This window comes from Opisthocomus hoazin, chromosome 12 (genome assembly GCF_030867145.1).
Source record: "Opisthocomus hoazin isolate bOpiHoa1 chromosome 12, bOpiHoa1.hap1, whole genome shotgun sequence".
NCBI classification, from domain to species: domain Eukaryota; kingdom Metazoa; phylum Chordata; class Aves; order Opisthocomiformes; family Opisthocomidae; genus Opisthocomus; species Opisthocomus hoazin.
The window spans coordinates 2,404,214-2,426,852 of NC_134425.1; the positions used below are offsets into that span (position 1 = coordinate 2,404,214).

The following is a 22,639-nucleotide window of genomic DNA, read 5'->3' on the forward strand; positions in this document are numbered from 1 at the left end:
GGACTCTCTCCAGTAGCTCCTGATCTTTCTTGAACTGGGGAGCCCAGCACTGGACACAGCACTGCAGATGGGGCCTCCCCAGAGGGGAAGGAGAACCTCCCTCTCCCTGCTGCCCACACTCCTCTTGATGCACCCCAGGATCCCATTGGCCTTCTTGGCACCCAGGGCACGCTGCTGGCTCATGGTCACCCTGTCGTCCCCCAGCACTCCCAGTCCCTCTCCGCAGAGCTGCTCTCCACCAGGTCCCCCCCAGCCTGTACTGGTGCCTGGGGTTGTTCCTCCCCAGGTGCAGGACCCTGCCCTTGCCCTTGTTGAACCTCATCAGGTTCCTCTCTGCCCAACTTTCCACCCCTGTACCAGGGGTGTCTGTGTGTCCCCGGGGTGTCTGGGATTCCCTGGGGTGTCTGTGTCACCCCAGGGTGTCTGTGTGTCCCTGAGGTGTCTGTGTCACCCCAGGGTGTCTGTGTGACCCTAGGATGTCTGTGTGTCCACAGGCTGTCTGTGTGTCCTCGGGCTGTCTGTCCTGGGGCTGTCTGTGTGTCCATGGGTGTCTGTGAGTCCCCAGGACGTCCGTACCCCCCAGGAGGTGCGGTGGGGCCCCACATGGGGCCCAGGCCACCCCTCAGCCCTGCTGCAATCCAGGGCAGGCCTGCAGCCCCGTGGCGTCACCGACGCCTGCCGCGACGTCAGAGCACAGCGTGGCGATGACGCGGGGACCCGCAGTGACATCAGAAGCACGCTGTGACGCCAGCAGGGGATGCCGACCACGCGGCGCCACAAGCCCCGCCCCCAGTGGGCGGTTTGGGGCCAATTCATCATAAAACGGGTGCGGGGCCGAGGGGGGCGGGGAACGTTCGGTCGCGGAACGCCCGGGTTGCGGCGCCGCGTTTCCGCCGGAGCCCGTTCGCGGGCGGACCGGTCCCCCGGTGCGCGGTGCCGCCGCCAGGTGAGGCCCCGCCGGGGCTGCGGGAGGCGGCAGCGGGGCGCGGGGGCCCGGTCCGGCCCCGGGCCCAACCCAGCCTGTCCCGTAAACCGGGGCGAGCCGTGGGCCGGTGCCCTCGGGCCCGGTTCCCCTTCCCTGCGGGACCCGCTGGCCTGCGGGGCCTTGCGGAGGGAGCGCGCAGCCGCCGGGCGAAGGAGGGGGGAGGCGTCGCCGCGATTAACAATGGCTTTAATTAAAATGTAATAAACGTCCCCTTCCCATCAGGCTGCGCAGGAGCGGTGCTTGGGGACTCCGGGGACGCGGGTGTGGCTGCGGTGTGGGGCAGCTCGGTGCCCCGGCCCTCTGTGGCTTGGAAATGGCGGGGCCGGGGTCTGCTGCTCCGCTGAGGTGTGGGGTGAGGGGCAGAGAGCTGCAGGGTGGGGGTCCTGGCTGGCCCGAGAAGAGAATGGGGTCTGGCCTCGTCGGGAGCGATAGAGGCCTTGGGGCCTGCAGCAGTTTGGCCTTGCCGTGCCCAGCTCCGCCCAGCTTTGGTCGTGCTGGGAGCTGGTGTGAGCTCCCCGGCCGCTTCCGTTCCTTCCTTTAGCCGTAGGGGTTGAATCTTCTCTTCCCAGGCAGCAAACACTCGTCTGCTGCGCTGCCATGATCATCTGCCCAGCGACAAACTTCGTCTTCAGGTACGCTCTGCCAGGGTTTGTGTGACCGGTTATCCCTGGGCGACGGGCGGGGTAAAGAAAACATCCCCTGGCGTTACTTTGCCCTGTCCTGCGTGTCTCTAAGTCTGCATGCGGTCAGCGCTGGTTCTCTGAAGTCCAGAAACGCCCAGACCTGGCTAAAGGTGCTGCTGTTCATTGTTCCGTTAAATCTGGACTGGCACAGTGGGGAAAAGGGGGTAATGTAATTTTTGGAAGGCGCTGTTCCGAAGCAGCAGCTAACACCTGCTCCGCAGTCGTACGAGTGAGTACGCCCAGTGCGCTTACCTGCGCTGGCCCGGAGCACGGCGTGAGCCTGGCAAAGGGTCGCTTCCAATTAACGCCCCAATTAATGTCTGGGGCGTTAACGTCTCGCCAGCGAGCTGGCCTGGGGCGCAGGTTAGGAGGAGGTGATTTGGTTTAGGTTATGGATGGTGCTCTCTCGTTATTTCACGTTTTGGTCTCTACAGAGAAATGGAAAGATGTCACGCACGCTTTGTTATGACCTGTTTTGGTTTTTTCCATCCCGATGGTGTATGTCATGAGTGCACATGGTTATCACGCTCTGGGTTTGAAGCCTCTCCCCCCCCCAGATGTTTCCGCACTAAATCACAAGTTTCTTTTGCAGAAGCAGAAATTGAGGTCAATATGCAAAAGAAAATATGTGCAAAGCCAATGTCTGGCGGGAGAAATGCTCTGGAGGTGGATGGGAAAGACTGCGGGGCTCGCAGCTACGTCTATGCAAAAATCGAGCCTTGCTGCTGTCAGTGGGTGCTGCCCGTGGCCGTGCCTGCGCAGCCCGAGCTGCCTTAAGCTGTGCTCAGCTCTTCCCTGAGGAGCTGCCGGTTCTCCAGATCCTTTTTGTTTCAGCTCCTCCCCATGGTGGGAAGCTGAGCTGAGAGGCGATTTGAGTTGAACCGCTCCACTAATAGGCGTTTATAAAAAAATCTTGTAAAAAATCGAGTCGTCGTTGGCAGTGTCGAGGAAGTGTCACGTATGCTCTTGCAGAGTGAGAAGTTGTCATCCTTTGGCTATCTCCTCTTGTCGTGGTATCTCTCTGGGGGTGCCTCGGTGGTGGTGTTTTAAGAGCAGCTGTTAGACAGGCCGTGCAGTAAACCCCTTTCTCTTCTGCCACAGCCCTGTTCTTTCCTCTCTACAGCCCTGTTCTTTCCTCTCTGCACCCCTGTTCCTGATGGTCTCTGTATGGAGAGGGTGCTGGTTCTCGCAGAGCTTCCAATGAGAGCTCCAGGCTCTGTGCAGAGGAGGGGTGAGGATTCTTCTGAGGCGTCTCCGCAGCCCTCTCAATTTGTTGCTTCCTCCTCTTGTCTCTAGCATACCAGCAGTCTCCCCTGCAAAGTGTTCCCGTAGTCCCCGGGGCTCCAGTCTCCCCATTATATTCTTATGGGTTTTGCACTGTGTGTTAACTTCTTCCCTGATGCTCCTGTGAGATGATCCAGGCAGTGTCCAGTAGTGTTACACAGATCTTTCTCTTTGAAAGGGAGGGGATGATGAGAAGAGGGGTAAAGACTAATCTTCAAGGACTTCTTACCAGTTAGCACCAGAGCTTTTTAGCTAACTTCTCCCGTGAGTGGATAGGTTGATGTCATCGTGCTGTCTAAGCACAAAGGCAGAATGCACGACATTTGTGCCAGCCTGTGATCTTCCTGTAAAGCCTTTAATGGCACCGGTACTCCTCCCCATTCCCTTTTGGAGATTTTCTCTGTTGAAATGCCTCAGTGCATCATGTCATCGCTGTAGCAGAGCTGCTGGGCTGGGGTGATGGTTAGGCTGGGCTCAGATCAAGCTCTGGCTGCCCAGGTGGAGCCTGGTGCCACAGCTGAGCTTGTCCTGATGCTCTGCCTGGCTCTGGGTGCTGCCAGGTTGGTACTTCCAGAAGTAACAAACCCACAGGTCAAGGTGTGCGGGGCTGGGAAAATCAGCTGCTCAGCGTGGGGAGGGCTCCTGCTGCCCGCGGCTGTTCGGGAGCTCTTAACCACTTGGTCTGTCGCAGCAGAAAGCTTTTGAGCTGAAGCAGTGTTTGTGATGGGTGACCCGTCAGGTGGGAGGGTTGGAGCACCTTCCTGTGCTTAGATGTGGTGTTGCTCAAAAGAAAGCTCGTGCAAGAAGCAGTCCTCCCCTGGGCGAAATCTTAGGAGGCTTGGATTTCGTGTCTAGCTCCGTGCTGCCTAGCTCGAAGCACAGAGCAAGGTCGAGGTTCACCAAAGTGGTGGAAACTGCAAATTGAGAGCTAGGTACTGTTGTCTTTAATTTCTTTAAGTGCTGGTCCTGCTGAGGTAGAAGGACACCTCAAGTAGCCACTCCTTAATGTCCTAATATTTCCGATCGATGAAAACTATTTCATAATTAAAGTTAGACCGTTTTTTAGGGATGCAGAGGCTGCACAGGGAAGGGTCGTCTTGTCTCCTGTTCCATCTGGGCAGGGCCTAGCCCACTGGGGATGCAGCAGTCTGAAGCATAAACATTAATAATACAGTGGGTATTATTCAAATGAAGGCTGCCACTTTTCCTTTGTGGGAATAAACCCCTGGGTAATCGCTGCACATACTTATCTGTTCCTATAATTGCTTTCTGCAGAATCACTTCAAAGCAAGCGGTGCTGGCAGGATGCTGGTCTCCATGCTCTTCCCCCAAGCGAGCCGACCCCTTCGACGCCTCGTCCAGGCCTTGCACTGTTGCAGATGGGGGCTGTGTGGGCAGAAGAGGGCTGGCTGTCCCCACAGGGGTCTGCGAACCGCACGGGCAGCCTACAGCAGTGACGTTACCCCTGTCTTCACTAGGGCTTTGGCTTTCGGTGATAAAATTGCCATCATTGACCAAAATGGTGAGCACACTTACAGGGACCTGCTCAGCCAGAGTCTACGCTTGTCCCAGGAGATTTGCAGAGCTCTGGAATGCTCCAGCAGGGACTTGAAGGAAGAGAGGATCTCGTTTCTGTGTCCCAATGATGCCTCCTATGTGGTGGCCCAGTGGGCTTCCTGGATGAGCGGGGGCATAGCGGTGCCCCTTTACAAGAAACACCCCGTGCAGGAGCTGGAGTACGTGATTCAGGATTCGCAGAGCGCTCTGGTCATCGCAGCGGAGGAGTACGTGGCAAAAATAGCCCCTAGCGCCGAGAAGCTGGGGGTCCCAGTCCTGCCGCTTCTCAGGTCTCATAGCGATGGATCTGCGAATCGTGCAGCACTGGAGGAGGGTCCCTTGACAACCTGCTCCTCGTGGAAGGACAGAGGAGCCATGATAATCTACACGAGTGGGACGACGGGAAGACCGAAAGGAGTCCTCAGCACCCACGAGAACGTGCAGGCCGTGGTGAGTGCCGCTTTCCCTCTGCAGCGCGTGTGCCGAGTTACAGAGGTCTTGGCCTTTGGAGGTGATTTGGGGTTGCAGACCCCAAAGCACAACAAACCTGACCACAACCGAATTCCTGCACAGCACTGTGCGGCTGCATCTCGAAAGTCCTCAGTGCTCTTAAGGTGAACACACAGAAGAGTGTTTGCAGCTCTACACCTTGGCCTTTTGGTGTTGCTGTGCTGCAGCTGCAGCCAGGGGCAGATGGACTCCTCTCCTTGCTTTCCTGGAAAGCAGAAGGGATGAGACCTATTGTAAAAAGAGCACTTTGCAGTTTGCTTTTCTTCACTGTGATTAGGAAAGAATCTTTGCCCGTAATTGGAATATAACTTAGCCCAGCCCAGTACAGTACTGTGTGAAGTCTGTGCATTATTCAGCTATATATCCCCAAGGCAAAAAATCCATTAGCTCTCTGAGCCAAAAGGAATTATAAGTTCGAATGAGCCTGCTGACTACCTCACCAGTTGGTTATCGCTGCCTGCAACCGACAGACTCATGCCATTAGGGAAAAAGGGCAGGGAATACACCGTGCCTTACGGACACCTCGAGAGCTTGCGTTGGTCTGGGTGCTCAGATACTGCAGTGTCGGGAGTGGTGTGAAAGCCTTGATGGGTAGAGCCAGGGCTTGGCTATATTGGGCAAAGAATCTGTTCCTTTACAAATATGCTGATCATTTGGGAGGCGGCCTGAGCAGTTGCCGTCGTTTGTGCTGTCTTGCAGGGAGTCGAAAACCAGCTCCCTGCCCCGTGGAAGAGGGTTGTGAATGACAGGACTAAATTCCACTGTTCAAATGCTTTTTTTTATTTTTAGATGGCTGGAAATAAGCTTTCCAATTGCTAACGCTGGGCTCTGAAGGACGTTGTTCACCCAGTAGCCTGAGGTCTAACACTTCAGATAATTATCCCTTCATAGCAGAGTATTTTAGAAACTTGATGTACTAATATTTTTTTTTTGCTAACATGAAATTTGTTTTCTGTTTATAAGACAGTGATTTTCTGCTCCTACTGACTATACCTTGCAGGTGCTAAAAGCCCAATGTCATCAGTGTCCAAACTATGTCAACAGAGTTCTAGAAAAATGAGTTTTTTTGCTTACTAGTTCTGCCAATTCTGTGTGTGCAGCCGCAGGCTAATAATTTTGTAGGTCCTACTTAAAATCGTTGTTGACTGTTTCTTAGTAACGAGGAAGGACTTTGCTGGTATATATATGTGTACTGACAAGATGCAGAAGGTGTTCTTCTTGTATTTTGCTGTTGTGATGGGAATTTTGTTCCTGCTGACCCTAAAGGCACGGTTTCTGTGCCCAGGCATCGCTCCAGGAGGTCTGGGATTTCTGCTGCCAGCTGTGCCCAGGGGACCTGGGGCCTGGGTACCTCGGGCTTTCCAGGCAGTGAGACTCTTCCCTCCTGCCCTGACGCTGGGTTGTATGTTTTCTTCTGCAGACCACGGGGCTGGTTGAAAAATGGGAGTGGAAGAAGGAGGATGTTATTCTGCACGTGCTGCCTTTACATCATCTCCACGGGGTGATCAATAAGCTCCTCTGTCCTCTCTGGGTGGGAGCGACGTGCATCATGTTACCCGAATTCAGTGCACAGATGGTAAGCCTGGAGGGATTGCGTGTTGCCTTTGAAATTCAGTAGTAAGATCCCATGTGTTGTAATTAGAGCAACACTGGAAATAAGTTCTTAAAGAATTCCAGCCCCCTTAGCCACTGGCTGCGTGCGGTTCGCAAAGTGGCTGTTCAGAAACGCCTTCAGCTGGACACTCAGTCTGGGGTGAAGATGCTCTTCTGGAGGCTACAACTTGTTTAAGCGTGACGCATGTGATCACAACGCTGCACTGCACCTCCTCGTGGTGTTGAGGGTCTCTGGCTGGAGGCAGGCCCTTCCTAGTACCCACGAAGAGCATCTGCACCCAGACTAAGGGTTGTTAATTTTTCTACTGCCGTAAAAAGGTGGAAATATTGGATTTTTTTCTTGCGTGTTAGCAGTGCGCTGCTTGAAGTTATGCTGCCCATCGGATATTTCATTTTTAGTGGCTTGCATTTTCCCTTCCAATCCTGTGTCCTCGGTGTTTTGTATTGCGCTGCATGGCAGAACCCAGGCTTTAGAGTTTCTCGCAGCCCAGGTCAGAGAAACACTGGTACTCGTCACTTGCATGGAAACGTGGCACTTCCTCTGCTGAGAAACAAGTGTCACCAGATCTGTCGGTTTAGACTCAGCGATATGAGCGGGAGTTTGCAAATCAAGAGCTGCTTGCAGGAGAGGTGGCAGGAGGGAAACCTTACTTGAACGCAGTGGAGACGTCCTTATAATGTTGTTTTGTAGCTGAGACAGGAAACGCCAGTCCCAGTGCTCTGCTTCTCGTTTGTTCCTTGCTGCGGTGGCAGGCAGCTGACCTAAAGAGAGGAAGAAAAGGGACTAGAAAGAGGGCCACCAACAGTAAGGTAGAACGGTTTCTACAGTTACCGGCCCCTGGGATCCAGCACCGCTCATCTACGTCTCCCAGTGGCGTGGGTGGTGTGAGAGACGTTGGAGTCTGCCGTGTTGCTGTGAAGGGAGCAGTTGGGTTTGCAGGTGCTGGTGCCACCTCGTAGCAGAAAGGAAATGTGCGTTGTCGGTACAGAGCTCCCCGGGAAAGTGAAAAGAGCCCATCAAGCCTGTGCTTTGTAACTAAACAGGCTGCTTTACGTGTTTGTATTTATTCATAGCTGCGTGGCCTCGTCACACGGAAAGGACAAAGTGCAAAGCTGTGGGATACACCCAGAAGCCTTTGACTGTGCTGCTGTCAGGTGAGGGTGAGCCCGGGCTCTGATCCAAGCGACTGCAGGGCTGTGTGATTCTTCGTTGATTATTTCTGCTTCTTGGAGAAGCAACCACAGAAAATACGCGCTTCCTTTCTTGTTTCAAGATGGCTCTGACACCTGAACGCCCAGTTGCTGCCATAGCACTGATCCTCTCGGGGAGAACAGCCCCAGAATCCCAGAGGGGCAGCTCTGCATTTGCGTTTCTGGGCTAAATAGGTAGGATGCTGTGGTGGAAGAAGGAGGGAAGGTCTGCTGGCAGTGCTGCCTCCTCAGTGTTCACTGCCAAATTGTCTTCCCCTGTGTTTAGGTCACCCCAAAAGCTCGGGGTGCAGCAGGGACGAGCTGGGTGCTGGTGGTGGCCGGGAAGCGGAGCCGAGCCCTCTGGAGGGCGTGTTTCTCCACGTCGTGTGCCACCCGTGATTGATGGTCCCTCGTACCCTCGTGGTTCCTCTCGGCTCTCTCCCGACATCTGCAAATCGATGAGGTGATGTTGAAGGACGGGTTCAGGAGCAGGGGAGCGGGACGCCTCGCTTGCCTGCTCTAATCAAAGCTCTCCCCCGCCTTGACAACCAAGGGCAAGCGGGGACAGTGCTGGAGGGCCTCCGCTTGACCCTGCAGCTTGAACTTGGGCAGGGAGGTCGGTGTGGCAAGCGTGCCTGCCGCAGCGAGCGCCGTTCCGAGGGCTCTCGGGTGCATTCGGGCTCTGAAGAACGTCATTTGCTTTTCTATTTTTTTTATTCCCTTTATTTTTCCGAGAGCCTCCCCTGGGAGCTGAAAGTGGTTTGATCGACACTACAAAGAAAGCACATGAGGGTAAATAAGGCTTTCTTGTGGAGTTTAATGCAAGCTACCTTTCAGTTCCAGTCTATTTTCACCAGCTGTTTACAAAATGCCCTTTGCTACTGAAATCAGCTTTCAGAAAAGCAACGGAGTTTCAGTGGAGGATTTTGCAAAAGGAGCCCGAGTTTTGCTGTGTGCTTTTTTTTTTTTCCTTCGCTGCACCTTGAGAAAGCAGCCAATTATAGTGTGATATAAAGAAACTCGAATGGCAGCTAAAACACTTGACAGGCTGATCAAAACAAGGCTAGGAACTTACTCTCAACCTGCTGCAGACATATTTAGCCTTGAGTGATACTGGCAAGGGTTCAAGAGAAACCGCAGCAGCATGCCCAATGTGTGTTTGGTTTCTAATCACTAACACTTCATTATACAAAATAAATACTTTATTATTACAGTGTTTATTAAATTACATAATTTGCGGCATGCCTTATAGTCGCGGATACAGATGCCAGTCTGGTTTTGGTGGTGGTAATAATGCTCTTTTTTTCTTAGGAGACGTTTCAAGCCCTGGACCAAGGTTTGCTTGTTGTTTCCTGCAGTGCAGTGTTAGGAGGTTGTGTCTTTTGGACCCTTCCATCTGCTTTTGGTAGCTGTCCAAGGAAAGGTTAAAAATCAAGACCGTGGGGTAACCCTAGTGTCCTGACCAACATCCGCTCTCTTACTAAAACAGCATCTGATGTCTGTGGCTGCATGCAAGCTATGGCTGAGGCCACGAGGGCTCATTAAAGTGTATTGAGATGCCTCAAGCGTGAAAGTTGCTGCATAAAATCAGATTCTTTTTATTAAATGAGGACATCCATTACTTTGCACTAGCTTCTGTACATGTTATAATTCACTTTATAGCACCATCTGTTAAGACTGTCTTGCTTAAGCTTTTCATATCATCCTTTTATTGTAAGTTATTAAAAAATATGACTGCATCTATTAATCATCTATTAATAAAGGGTTTATAAATGGACCCTTAATTTCCAGCATTACAGGCCACTTGTGCGTGATGTGCTAAGCCCTCTGGTGCGTGTAGTCCTTGGGGTGCGGCGTGTCTCCATGGGGAGCCCTTCTCGGGCCGCTGCCTGCGCTCCTGCCTGAGACCACGGGAGCGGAGCCCAGTGCTGCCAGGCGCTGCTGGTGCTGGGCACTGGCAACACCGACTGCGGGGGGAGATGTCTCGGCGCTGCTGCGGGCATGGGAACTTGGGGCAGGCAGGAGAACAGCAGAGAGCCTGAAACTGCGTTCCTCCCAGCAGCTGGGTGGGGCAAGGGTGGCTCTGATGATGTTGTTTTGGTTTTGTGTTTGTTTTTTTTTCCCAAGGGTGAGAACTGGGAGGGCAGAAACTTCCTTTGGAGCCAGAGCAAGCTGCAGCCTAAGTATCCCTATATGATCCTCCTGTCATAACTTATTTCCAAGCTGAACTTCTCCAGCTGTGCTATCCCTGTTTGCAGGCAGCCAACATTTCTCAGCTGCTTCTGGACCTGTTTGAAATGCCTGCCTTATTTTCTTAGGCAAGAATAGAAATTTTAAAGATGCTGGATTTGTACAGCTTCTGTGCAGATTGGTGGCCAGAGGAGGAAGGAGTGCAAGGTGAGCCTTCTCCTTGCTGGGCATCAGAGAACGCCCGTGGGCAAGTGCTTTTTTGAAGGCCTCTGTGAGCGTGGGGGTTTGCACCAAGCAGACGCTAGAGCATCCCTTCCCCGGCGACTCCCTCTCTCCATCTTCCTTCCCTGCATCGATTCAGTGACGGCTGCTAAGGCTGAGCACACCCCGTGGTGTGACTGCTATTCCATGGAAATGTCAGCAAGTCTGGAGAGACAGACCCAGGGGAAGCCAGGCGTCCTCCGTGCCGGTGCTCTTGCCACAGCAGTCGCACACGGACGGCCCTGTTCCAGCCCAGGACCCGGCTGCGCCGGGCACCCTGCGGACAAGAGCCTTTCAGAGCAAGTCGTGAGGTCAGGGTCTGCTTTGCAGGATTGTCTGCCGAGGCTTTTGGCTGACGTGGATCCACTCTGAGTTGAAAGGCTGGGAAGGGCTTGTCTTCGCTCTGGACCACCTCTGATCTTACCTTGAGGGAAAGATGTTTGAATAGCAAGAGGCTCCCTGTCAGCTCCTTGCGTTGAGAAATGTGAGATCGGATCCCAGGAGGTCTGTCAGTCTTAAGTGCAGGGGGGGAGATAAAAGTATTCAAAAACATGAAGGAAAAAACTTGCTCTGAGAAAATAAGAATCTCAACTCGGTGTGACCTAGTTGTGGCGTGCGCTGCCCGCTTGGCTCTGCTGGGCGGGTTTCGAGCTGTGGCGTGCTGCCTGCAGAATGACAACGCTGTCTGTGCCCTGCAGCCGCTTCCACGACGATCATCCAATGCTGATGTATTGCCCTGAAGTGCCAAAAGGAGCTGTTGTTGCGGTGCCAGCGCTGCTGCATGTCTGAAATAAGGTGCCTCCAAGGATCAAGCCCGCTAAAAATCATACCCGGTTTTACGATGTCACACGCAAAGCCATCACAGTTGTTCATTTTATTTGGCCCCTTCTTTCTAGGCGTTTGTCCTGATGGGAAAGGTGAGTGCCCAAAGCTAGTGTGTGATTTGGGACCAGTTCCCCTGACGTGCTGTGAGTGTGTTGTCACCCGTGGCAGCTTTTTCCCGTGGTGGGAGGCTGCTGCAGACCTGATGGTCGTTGAGGCTGTGTGTGAGTTGTTGCTCTGGGGTTGCCGGTGTGCTGTACAGTTACCCCCCTGCATCGAGCTCATGCTGCCTTCCTCCCGAAGACCAGCAGTTTGATCTGCGAGCAAACCGTTTGGCCTTGCTGCTGCTGTTATCTGTGCGAACCAGGCTGGGCACTGAGGCTTTATACCTTGGCTGGGCTGTGCAGGGAGATCTGTGGCTGGCAGTCACGGTTGCCTCCAGGAAGGAGAAGTGTGCACCCCAGCGAGCCGCTCTCCTGGATCTGTCGCTTCTGCAAACATCACTCTGGGCAGCTCTTTTAGTTTATTTTTAAAAGAAAAGCAAATCCAAGCAGAGGAGCCTGATCTCCAGTAACCAAGCGCAGCTAAGACACTGCTTGCAGCGCGCTGGGGATTGTGTCTCCCGTTCGGTTTCAGCTGGAGAAAGGCAATTGTCTTTTCATCTGTTAATGGGAGGCTTCAGAGGAGTAATTTTATTTCAGGCTCAAAGAGGAGTCAGTGGAGGGAGGAGCAGGTCACTAGTGAATGGATTATGTTTGATCACTTCTCGCAGACCTGGCTTTAAAAAGTTAGGGTTTTTCTTCCCGTCTCCCCAGATCTGCCGTCTGTCGTCAGCATCTGTTACGGAGTAATGTCTTTTGATGTGTGTGGGGAAATATAAAAAATGGAACCAGAGCCTGTCATATTTACTTATATTACTGGGTCCCAGGGAAAGCACTTGCTCCTTTCAGTGTGCCTACAGCATAGGAAGGGTTTAAAAGCTTCAGCCTGGAATGCAGAGGGGCCATCAAACTGCACTGATGAATAAATGATTAAAACCAGAGTCACGCAGAGCGCAAACAGTTTGGGGGTGTAGCAAACATGAGACGAAGCCACCAAGGGCCCAGTTTCCCTTTGAAGAGAAGAGTTTCTCTCTCTGCATATCGCTCATGAAGCATCCGTGGCTCAGTCCTTAGGAGAGAGCAGAGCTCCCCTCGATGCTCTCCCATAGAATCACAGAATCACAGAATAGTAGGGGTTGGAAGGGCCCTCTGTGGGTCACCCAGCCCAAACCCCTGCCCAAGCAGGGTCACCCAGAGCAGGCTGCACAGGAGCTTGTCCAGGCGGGTCTTGAATATCTCCAGAGAAGGAGACTCCACAACCTCCCTGGGCAGCCTGTTCCAGTGCTCCATCACCCTCAGAGGGAAGAAGTTCTTCCTCATGTTCAGCTGGAACTTCCTGTGCCTCAGTTTGTGCCCATTGCCCCTTGTCCTGTCACTGGGCACCACTGAAAAGAGCTTGGCCCCATCCTCCTGACCCCCAGCCTTTAGATATTTGTAAGCATTTCAAAGGTCCCCTCTCAGCCTTCTCTTCTTCAGGCTGAACAAGCCCAGCTCCCTCAACCTCTCCTCGTAGGGGAGATGTTCCAGTCCCCTCCTCATCCTCGTAGCCCTGCGCTGGACTCTCTCCAGTAGCTCCTCATCTTTCTTGAACTGGGGAGCCCAGCACTGGACACAGGACTCCAGATGAGGCCTCCCCAGGGCAGAGCAGAGGGGAAGGAGAACCTCCCTCACCCTGCTGGCCACACTCTTCTTGATGCACCCCAGGATCCCATTGGCCTTCTTGGCACCCAGGGCACGCTGCTGGCTCATGGTCACCCTGTCGTCCCCCAGCACTCCCAGGTCCCTCTCCGCAGAGCTGCTCTCCATCTCGTGCCGCGCCGGTCTGTTGGGGTAAACCAGCGTCAGACGTGGGTGCATGGTCCTGCTGTTCCTTTGGTGCTTCCGTAGGGTTACGGGAGCCTTCCGTCCTCGGCTTTAGGCACAGGGTCTTGCCAAACGAGGCGCCGGTTCGGCTGCAGCCGCGTTGCTGCCTGTTGCTCCTGCAGACGCTCTGAAAATTGCAGGCAGCCCTTTCGCTCGCCGGCGGTGCTGCCCGCGTGGCAGCGATCGATGCGAAACACAAACCCATCTCCCCGATCAAAAGGGAAGTAGAGGGATGATTTAACCTTGCATTAGGGGTATTGTTACTTTTGAAAAGGCTTAAAAAAAATTCAATAACAACTGAAAATGATACAATAATTTTATAGGAGAGAGGAGCTGTTGTGTCTGTCAATAGAGGCAGCAGCACGGGCTGTCTATTATCTGTTTGCAGTTTGATGGGAAAATCCATGCTGATACTCGCTTCCTTTTCAGCTTTTAGGCGTTTTTGCCTGCATCTCTTCTGGCTGGTTTTGGGAGTCCCGTATCAGGCAAAGTCTTGCAAGATTTAGCATACAAATGGTTGTTGCCACCTTCTTTTCTTTTTTTGCGTTAGAAGGTGCCCAGATGTTGGTAGGTTTGGTGTTTTCTGTCTAGTTTACAGCGTTGCGTGTCTCCCTCTGAAGGTGAGGCCTCTCTGTAAAGGAAAAAAAGTCACTGCCTTTTCTCCTCCGTGTTTGCATCTCTTGCTTCAGGTGATCTGAGCAGATCTGGAGGCTGGCTGGGAAGGTTGCTGTGTGGAAGGACCGTGTCTTGGAGCAGCTTGCGTGTTCCTCCGTCCTTGTTCATCGTGCCATCTGTGCGCTGGAAGAAATACATGGGAAAAATCTTACAGCTGTGTCTCACTGGGGTTGTTTTGTACCCACTGCTGTAATTTTCTCCTTCCCCTCCCCCCCCCCCCCCCCTCATTTACTGATGGCAAGATCCCACTGGCCAGCCCATGGAATTGCCCAGATATGCTTTTGTGCCGTGGGAAGGGAAGAAAATCAGGAATGTCGGGCTGACAGGAAGGCTTTTGGGAACAGAAAGGTCTCCCACTTCTTTGCTGGCTCAAGCAGCCCTGTCCTGTAAGGCTGCCCTGGGCTTTTGCTGCTGTTATTGCTGATAGGAAGCTGTTCCCGCTCTTGCTTTCTTGCAGTTAGAGACTTTCTGTTTTTTGCCCTTATTTATCTTGAAAAGAATCTCGGTCCATCTCCTGAATGTCTTCTGTTGGGAGAGTGCTGCTTCCCTTGTGTCCGATGAGTGCTCGGTGCAAAGTCTGGCCGTGCTGGCACACAGTGCCATGTTTGCCTTCAGGATCCATGGCTTTTTAAAAGCACTTGGAGTCCTGACGTATCAGGTGAGCAAAATAAAATGAAATGATGGGCTGCCAGTACCCTGTGGACAGGTAATTGTGGTGGTGGTGGTGACACGTGGGATAACAGAGACGGGGAGATTGATTGCGCTGCTCTAAGCCTGGTGGTGTTGGAGGATGCCGTGCGCTGGAAGGGCAAAGCTGGCCTCTTGCTCTGAGCCTGCCCGAGCCCCGGGATTGATTGATCAGTCCCAGGTAATGAGACTTTCCCAGATCCTTCTCTCAAACTGTGAAGTTATAGTTCTAAAACAGAAATAGCTGTTACAGCTGGCTGGGCAGCGACAAGCCCCCCAGAGAGCTCGAGGTCTGTGGAGAGCTTGGGGCTGCCAGCTTTGTACCGTGGCTCGGTGCTTAGTACCGTGGCAACACATGGGTAGGATCCAGATTTGGCTGAGCAGGAGCAGAGCAGGTGGAGATGTTTGGCTGTCAGCAGATCACCCCGGCAGCTGGTGGCACAAATCCAAAGGCAGCTGTTTATCTTCAGGAAGGGGCTGTTGCTGGGGCGAGTCGGACTGACATGGACAAAGCTGCTCCCGTGGCTGGTGTGGTGGTAGGGAGGATTTTGTCTAGGGCAGGAGTTGAGCAGGCGTGCGAGGACGGGGGACTCTGAGGTGCAAGAGAGATCTGCTGTGTTTTGGAGTGATGGATATTATTTTTTTTTTCTTTCTTAAATCCAAATCTGTGTGAAAATAACTCTACTGTGTGGCCAGACTGGAAGTCTGCCTGCACTCCCCACAGCTGCTCTGGACTTGCAAAGGCAAAAAAACCCAACACACAGCAAGGATCAGCAGTCCTGAGCATCTGTCTCATTTCAATTCTTTTGGCACAGTCCTGATCCCTGCCTGCCATCACGTGTCTCGCTGCCCAGGGCAGTGGCTCTCAGGAGGACCAGGCTGAAGAGCGTTCAGCCCTTGGCTTTGGAGAGATCCTTCTCCATCCTACTGCCTGGAATGGGAAAGATATTGGGGGGTTGAAGAGAAAAAGGTCTTTGGGGAAAGAGCCTGGGAGAAGTATGGTAGGGGTTAGATCCTTCTAAATGCAATTTTGCTTATTCCAGCTTGTTTTAGGGGATCATGCTGGTAGGTGGGGTTTCTGCAGGGGAATGCAATGTTCACAGAATCCCAGCATGGCAGGGGTTGGAAGGGACCTCTGTGGGTCACCCAGCCCAACCCCCTGCCCAAGCAGGGTCACCCAGAGCAGGCTGCACAGCACCGCGTCCAGGCGGGTCTTGAATATCTCCAGAGAAGGAGACTCCACAGCCTCCCTGGGCAGCCTGGGCCAGGGCTCCGTCACCCTCAGAGGGAAGAAGTTCTTCCTTCTGTTCAGCTGTAGCTTCCTCTGCTTCAGTTTGTGCCCGTTGCCCCTTGTCCTGTCACTGGACACCACTGGAAAGAGTCTGGCCCCGTCCTCCTGACACCCACCCTTAAGTTCCCTCTCTGGGCATATCTCCCGTCGGTGTGGGCAAGTCATGTTCCTCCTCTGCTTTCCCTGGTGCCAAGAGGGTCTTGCAGCACTCATGTCCCAGCTCCTGAGGTGTCTCCGGGGACTTTCCACCTTGTGCATTGCTCTCACGTCACCAAGGACCATCTCTGGGCTGGGAGGCAGAGTGAACTCCCTGATGTTTGGTGGGACGGTGCCTGTGTTGGATGTGTCCTGCTCTGTTAAGAGTAACAACATGGTGGTGGTGGTGGGGTTTTTTAGGAGCTGATTGTTCTGAAGCAGTGGAGTGAGAGACCCGGGGGGGAGGCGGCGCCGGCGCAGCGAAGTAGAAAGTAATGAAATGGAGCCCAAGCGAACAGGACAGGGGGGAAGGGGGCAGAGTGACAGCATGAAGGAGAATCACTTGTTCACCTTCAATCAATTCCTGCTCTTTCTCTCCATTGCACGCGCCTGTGTGCAGCTGAGCGTGTGCGGGCAGGGAGGGGAGAGGCGGCACGCGTTGTCAGGAGCTGTTAGGAAATACATTTGTCACCAACGGGGCAGGGACCGGAGCGAAAGGAAGAGGCGGCCGTCACCGTAGCATTTTATTTATTGATGGCTTTGGATTGTTCCTTTCTTAGGAAGAGCTTACCTAGGGGGAAGAGTGGCAAGGTGTGGAGGAATGGGCCCAGTTGCAATATTTATGGCTCCTACCCGTTGCTAACAGCTCCCAGGTGGGTCTGCTCAGCCAGGGCAGCAGCCAGTGGTCGCTTGGTCTTCATCACCCCCCGGCATTGCCAGCTCCTGGAATTTGCCCCCATTTGTAGTTCCCACAGGTTAGCAGGCTTTGCAGCTGAAGAACATCTGTCCCACAGGGACCGTTCCTCTTGGGAAGAGCATGGTGGGTGAAGCTGCCCTCCGGGCTAGCTGCAGTCTCCTGGCTGTAGCTGATTGACCTGCGGTTTCTGATGGCTGATCTGAGCTCACTTACCAGAAGATGGCCATTTCCATTGCAGTGGAGTCTCACTCCCAGTTCCAGTGCGTGATATCTCTCTTGCCAGCCCTGCCATCTGTCTTGAAAGCCTTTATCCCTCAAAGGTTTGAGTCTGTGGGCTTCTATTTGTGTATCATGTTCTTTGGATGTGACTTAGTGTCTTTCCAAAGAAGAGCTCCCATGCTTTGAAAATCTGGTGGCTTTGTGTAGCCTCTGAAGAGCTGTACATGATAAGGGAATGAACTGATTCTGCCACAAGCTTTGTCTTCGTGAGCAAATCATTGGCCGTAACGTAATGGTATTAAAAAATGCCATTCCCATCATCTTGGGCTTATTGAGAGTGATCCACTGGTGGGACGAGAGAGTTGAATATTGTGCTTTGGGCAATAAAGGTGTGATGAAGGTTGGGAGCTCTTGTGCTGGAGGTGGATGAGGTGCACACAACAGGCTTCCAGTCGTTTGTACTTTCCTGAAGTCTTAGATAGCAGAGGTTGGACAGTTTGTGACCAGCCCAAGGTGGATTTGTTTTGAACACCCCTGTTGCGCTCCCGTGCCTCGGTTTCCCCTTGCACCGTAGGAAGGAGCAGTGGCGGGGCTCACTGCCCTGTGTAGCGTTCGCAGAGCCCTCGCTTGCGAACCTCTTCACAGGTGCTGCGGAGCCAGCATTGGCAGCGCTGACGATCGCTTCCCTCTAGACTTTACGGTGAGGTGTATTTTTATATGTGTATGTTCCCTTCCTTTCTAGGTTTGGAAGAAGTTCCTAAGCTCCCAGGCTCCCCGTATCAGTGTCTTTATGGCAGTGCCCACTATCTATGCCAAGCTGATCGAGTATTATGACGAGCATTTCTCTCAGCCGCAGGTCCAGGATTTTGTGCGTGCCTTTTGCCAGGAGAACATCAGGTAGGTGAGCAGTGCCCCTCTGGGCAGGGGCTGCTGGTGGCTGGCTGTCTCCATGCTGGATCTGCTGGGTTTTCTTCTCGATATCTGCAGTGCTGGTTGTCCTGTTTTAGTGTCTCTGTGACAAGAATCAGGGTGACATTTTTTAATTGTGAGCCACTCTTACATGGTAATGCCAGAAGGGGTCTGCATGTTTGTTGTACGTGTCACCCTGCAGAACACAAGACCTTAGTCCTGTGTCACTGTGCTGTGACCCAAGTTTGTACTGCAGGACCTCTTTTAGGAGGCTGCCCCATCTTAACATGAAACCCATATCAGACAGGGAATCTTCCATATGTAATGAACATCCTTGGTAGCAGTTTGAAGGCTTTTGGGGCTCCTGTCTTCAGGTTTTACGTGGGAACAGGCTTTATGTGACCCTGTGTTAGACTGCAGATTCCCTGGAGCAAAGGTGATCTTGGATGCTTTCTAATATGGAGTTTCTTTGTGCAGGTTAATGGTGTCAGGCTCAGCAGCCCTGCCTGTGCCTGTCCTGGAGAAGTGGAAGAGCATCACTGGGCACACGTTGCTGGAGAGGTATGGGATGACTGAGATTGGCATGGCGCTTTCTAACCCTTTGCATGGAGTCCGTGTCCCAGGTAGGAGTCTCCAGAGGGTGCACACTCTTGGGAGGCGTTTGACTGTGAAATGTTCTTGGTTTTTCTCATCACAAAGAATATATATATCTAATCACCATTTGTCATGATGGAGGAGCAGGCTACAGTAGGAACAATGATGCTGGTAGGGGAATTGGCATTGGGAAGCCAGGAAGGGGCATGGCTGTGTGGGAAGGGGCTGGTTGGTTTCCCCAGGATCACTGGCCATGGTGGACTGGCAAAGCTGTGTGTGCAGAGCTCACGGTGGTGCAGGCTGAGCTGACCAGCCAGGCTGGCTCTGTCCGGGAGGCAGAGTCCGTATCGACGCTTTGTTATCTCCAAAGTCTTAGTTCAAGCACTGCGATGGGACTGCATCTTCAGCTCCTGCTCGGTGAAGTTGTATTCGTGTGTTGACACAGGATTCCCCACACAGCAGTTCATGTCCAACCAGTCAGTGCTGAACATTTAAAACAGGATGTCTGCTCCCTCTTAGTGCAGGTTTCTTGGCTTTAGGAACTAGAAATTGTCACACCTCGTTGTACACGCTGGTTCTGTTCTCTCCTTGTCTTCCTTCATTTCTCTTAGCTACACTTTGTGACTTCTCTCAATATCTGTAGTTTATGTAACCTAGAAATAAATTGATCTGAAACACTGAAAATATGAAATGCCCCCACTCTTCCTTTGGTTAAAAACATGGCCATCTGTCTGCCGAGCAACCCAGCCCACCACTACGCCACCTTCTCCTCCCTGCATGCTGTCTGCGCGTGCATGGCACCATATGCATCGTCTTGGTCTCCGGTGTCTTGGGGGACTGATGTTACGTGGAGGGGGCTGTCCATGGCTTCCCAGAGCACCCCGGTCCCATGGGATGCAGCAGCCATGCCCCTGCAGGAATGGCATAGGGAGTGAAGAAGCCACAGCTCCCCAGCACTGGCTCCTCAACCTGAGAACAGCTGAGGGGCAGCATGAAATACAACCTCTAGTTTACTTCTGCAGAGTAAGTGTGGTTCCCCCACCCCAGCTCAGCCAGTGTTCCCTTCCCCCAGACACCCCATCGCTGCAGGCAGGGAAATGAGATTCCCACCTGAACGAGCTCTAGCTCTCCAGGAGCCCCATGGGGCAGGGTGATGGTGCAGAGATCATTCCACGGCGTCACTCCAGCCGCCGTCCAGGGGCTCGCTGCAACCCCGACAGGGGAGAGAAGCATCTCGCAGAGGTGTGAATCAGCAAGAGACCTGACAGAAAGAGGGCTATAATTGAATAGGCTTGATTAATTTACTTCAGGAAGTGTCGATTGGGAAGCAGATGGGTGAATCTAAGGCATAATTTACTGGAGCTGTGAAAAAGCTTTTGATATAGTACCCCATTAGAGGCTGGGATGTAAGGTCGCCAGGTACCACAGAGCACCCAGCGTGAGGGAGTCAGCTGAGAAACGCAGTGATGGGCTGGGAACAGAGGCTGGCCAGGAGGAGGAGTGAAGTCTCCACGGAAGAGACCTCAGGTGGCACTGAAGTTACAGGGACAGATGCTAGGCACTGGTGACCACAGGCCCATGTGCTGGCCAAAGCGATCAGAGCACCGCAAGCATGGCGCTTGACCCCTTGGGTAAATCCAGGGATCCTGATCCTCACACTTGCCAGAGGATTTCTCTTGGAGCAGGAGCAGCACACAGCCTTCTCTGCTGCTTCATGAGCTCCTGCCTCGGAGGAGAGGTCCTGGGGCTTCCCTCACCCACTTTCACCTGCTTGGTGTGGCTGGGGAAGGGTGGAATCCATGTTGCCCGTGTCACTACCAGTGTCTCTGGTGGTATGGCACCGCGCTCTGCCCGCAGCACAGGTCTGAAGGGGTGGGGGGGAGGGGGCCTTTAATTTCCAGAAGAATAAAAGATGAAAGATTTGAAAGATAAATGTTTGCTTGTATATGGTTAAAACCCTGCTTAAAATGCCTCTGTTTTCACCAGCTCTCATTCTAATCCCCCTGGTGCTGTTACTGTGAAGGGAGATGAATAATTCATGGATGGAGAATGCCTCACTGGGCCTAATCACCACTTTAATTGGAGGTTTAGATCAGAGGCGGCTAATAGCTCCTACAGCGGGGACTCCGTGTATTGTTGACAGTGAGATCGTTGAGTGCCTTATCGTTGGCCTGTTTCAATTCTCCCAGGACACCACCGCACATAACAGCATCGAGGTCCCCAGATACCGAAGGACACAGACCGCAGGGCCAATTAAATTTATCTGGGAAGAGCTGACAACTTTTTTAAACAGAGAGGAGAACCGGTGAAAGAATAATAGTGTCACTCCTTCCTGACTGCAGCCCGGCTGGGGCCGGCTGAGCTGACACCGTGGGCATGTTGCCAGCATTTCTTAACATTCAGGAGTCTGCAAATTGGAGAGAGCTGGGAGGGAGCGAGAGGGGAAGGAGCAGGGATTTCTCCCCAGTTTCCCCTCGGAATTATGGCTGGGGACAAAAGAAACCCAGTGCTCAATGTCGACCCCCTTCTGATCACCCCTGATTGAGGTCTTGGTGCAGCCAGGACCTCCCGAGCTGTTCCTTTGGGAACGGGCTCAACCTTCTGCTGACCTGTTGGAGTCGGCACGGTGTGTATCTTGACACGGCAGATGGGCCTGAGAAGCTCTGGTCATTGTCTTTGCCCAAATTTTATTAATAGTGTCAGGTTAGTGTAGCTCTAATCAATGTTACGAGCATTTTCAGCCTTTACAGATGTGGATGTCCAAGTTTGGAATTTTTCCTAAATAGCAGAAAGCCTTTTCCAGACGAAATACAAGGAAACAGCTCCCCACAAGGGACTGTTTTACATGTTGGTTTTACTTTAGCCAAGTAGCAAATAATATGTCATGGTGATCTGAAACACCCAATGGGAAACACGTTGCCTTCTCCATGCCTCCGCATTTGTTTGACAGCGCTGCGCTGATCTTTGGTATTTCATTCTCAAAGACTGAGACTAGAAGTGGGCAGTAACCATTTAGTCCTGCTGACCGTGAATCAGCCTGTTATATTTCTGCCTTGAGGTCAGTAGCTTGTATCCAGGGAAGAAGCATCTTCCAGGAAGGCATCCGTCTGATCTTGATTTGTGGGCTTCCAGAGGTGGCAAATCTGTGAGAGCCCGTGGCACTTCATTGCCATCCCTCCATGAGCTTTGCAAGACTGACTGTGCAGTGTCTGCCTGCCGTCCCTTGCCGTGTCTCGCAGGCGGGTTGGAGGCTGCTCGCACGAGGCATTTTTCACACTGGAGAAAATGTTCCCATGGAAGTCTAAGAAGGTGGCTTCAAGCAAGCTTGGTGTGCGAACATTTGGCGTGTTTTCCATGACTTCCAGCAGCCTTCCAGTACCTGAAGGGGCCTACAGGAAGGATGGAGAGGGGCTTTTCACAAGGGTGTGTAGTGATAGGACAAGGGGGAATGGCTCTAAACTAAAAGAGGGCAGATTTAGATGAGATATTAGGAAGAAATTCTTCCCCATGAGGATGGTGAAACACTGGCCCAGGCTGCCCAGAGAAGCTGTGGCCGCCCCCTCCCTGGCAATGTTCAGGGCCAGGTTGGATGGAGCTCTGAGCAACCTGGGCTGGTGGAAGATGTCCCTGCTCATGGCAGGGGGGTTGGAACCAGATGATCTTCACGGTCTCTTCCAACCCAAACCATTCTATGACTTGTAAGTTGCTTTTTGAGTCCTCCTAGAGTCTACCATGGCAGGCACTAGACTGTTTAAAATATGTAAGTGCCTCTATATGGTGCCTCTGGGCACTTCTCATGGTGACTTGTCCCAGTGCTTGCTTCTCCCTCCATACTCTGCTGCAGTCTGCTGCCTCCAGCTCTGGCAGCATCTGGCCAGGCGGTGAGAGCAGCCCAAGCGATGCTCGTGGTGAGAGAAGGACCTGGCTGCGTGTTGGCTGACCTGAATGCCGAAGGGAATTTCGGGCTGAACAGACACGCATCACGGAACTGCCACGTCGCTTTCTGTTTATTTCTTGCCAGATTTGTTAATTGTTCGGGTAGTTTCGCTGCAATAAAATCTCACTCCCTCATAGCCCATCTGCTCTGAGCTGATCCTGCGGGGATGCCATAAATCTGGGCTACGACGACATATCTATTTCCATGGCAACTGACCAATGTAGCAAACAAAATCGTGATGTCACTGATACCAGATCTCCAGGGCTTGAACAGGAGGATGAGACCAGGACAGGGAAAATGCCACTTGAACCCAAATGCCTCAAATACAGATGAAAAGGGGAAGACAGCGCTGAGCTCCAGCTCCTGCACACCGT

The 22,639-nt window shown here is 52.8% G+C and overlaps 1 protein-coding gene across 2 annotated transcripts in view; it reads left to right on the forward strand.

The window, feature by feature from the left end:
• Positions 1 to 887: 887 nt before the first annotated feature.
• The window catches only part of ACSF3 (acyl-CoA synthetase family member 3), a 75,215-nt gene continuing 53,463 nt past the window's right edge, over positions 888 to 22,639 (forward strand). The window contains exons 1-6 of one of the 2 annotated variants that reach the window (XM_075433952.1): positions 919 to 946; positions 1,555 to 1,617; positions 4,228 to 4,959; positions 6,440 to 6,595; positions 17,568 to 17,722; positions 18,212 to 18,357. In XM_075433952.1, coding sequence (XP_075290067.1) covers positions 4,258 to 4,959; positions 6,440 to 6,595; positions 17,568 to 17,722; positions 18,212 to 18,357 — 1,159 coding nt within the window. In that variant the 5' untranslated portion in view covers positions 919 to 946; positions 1,555 to 1,617; positions 4,228 to 4,257. Of the gene's footprint in view, positions 947 to 1,554; positions 1,618 to 4,227; positions 4,960 to 6,439; positions 6,596 to 17,567; positions 17,723 to 18,211; positions 18,358 to 22,639 lie in introns of both variants that reach the window. The other variant, XM_075433951.1, reaches the window with a different exon arrangement.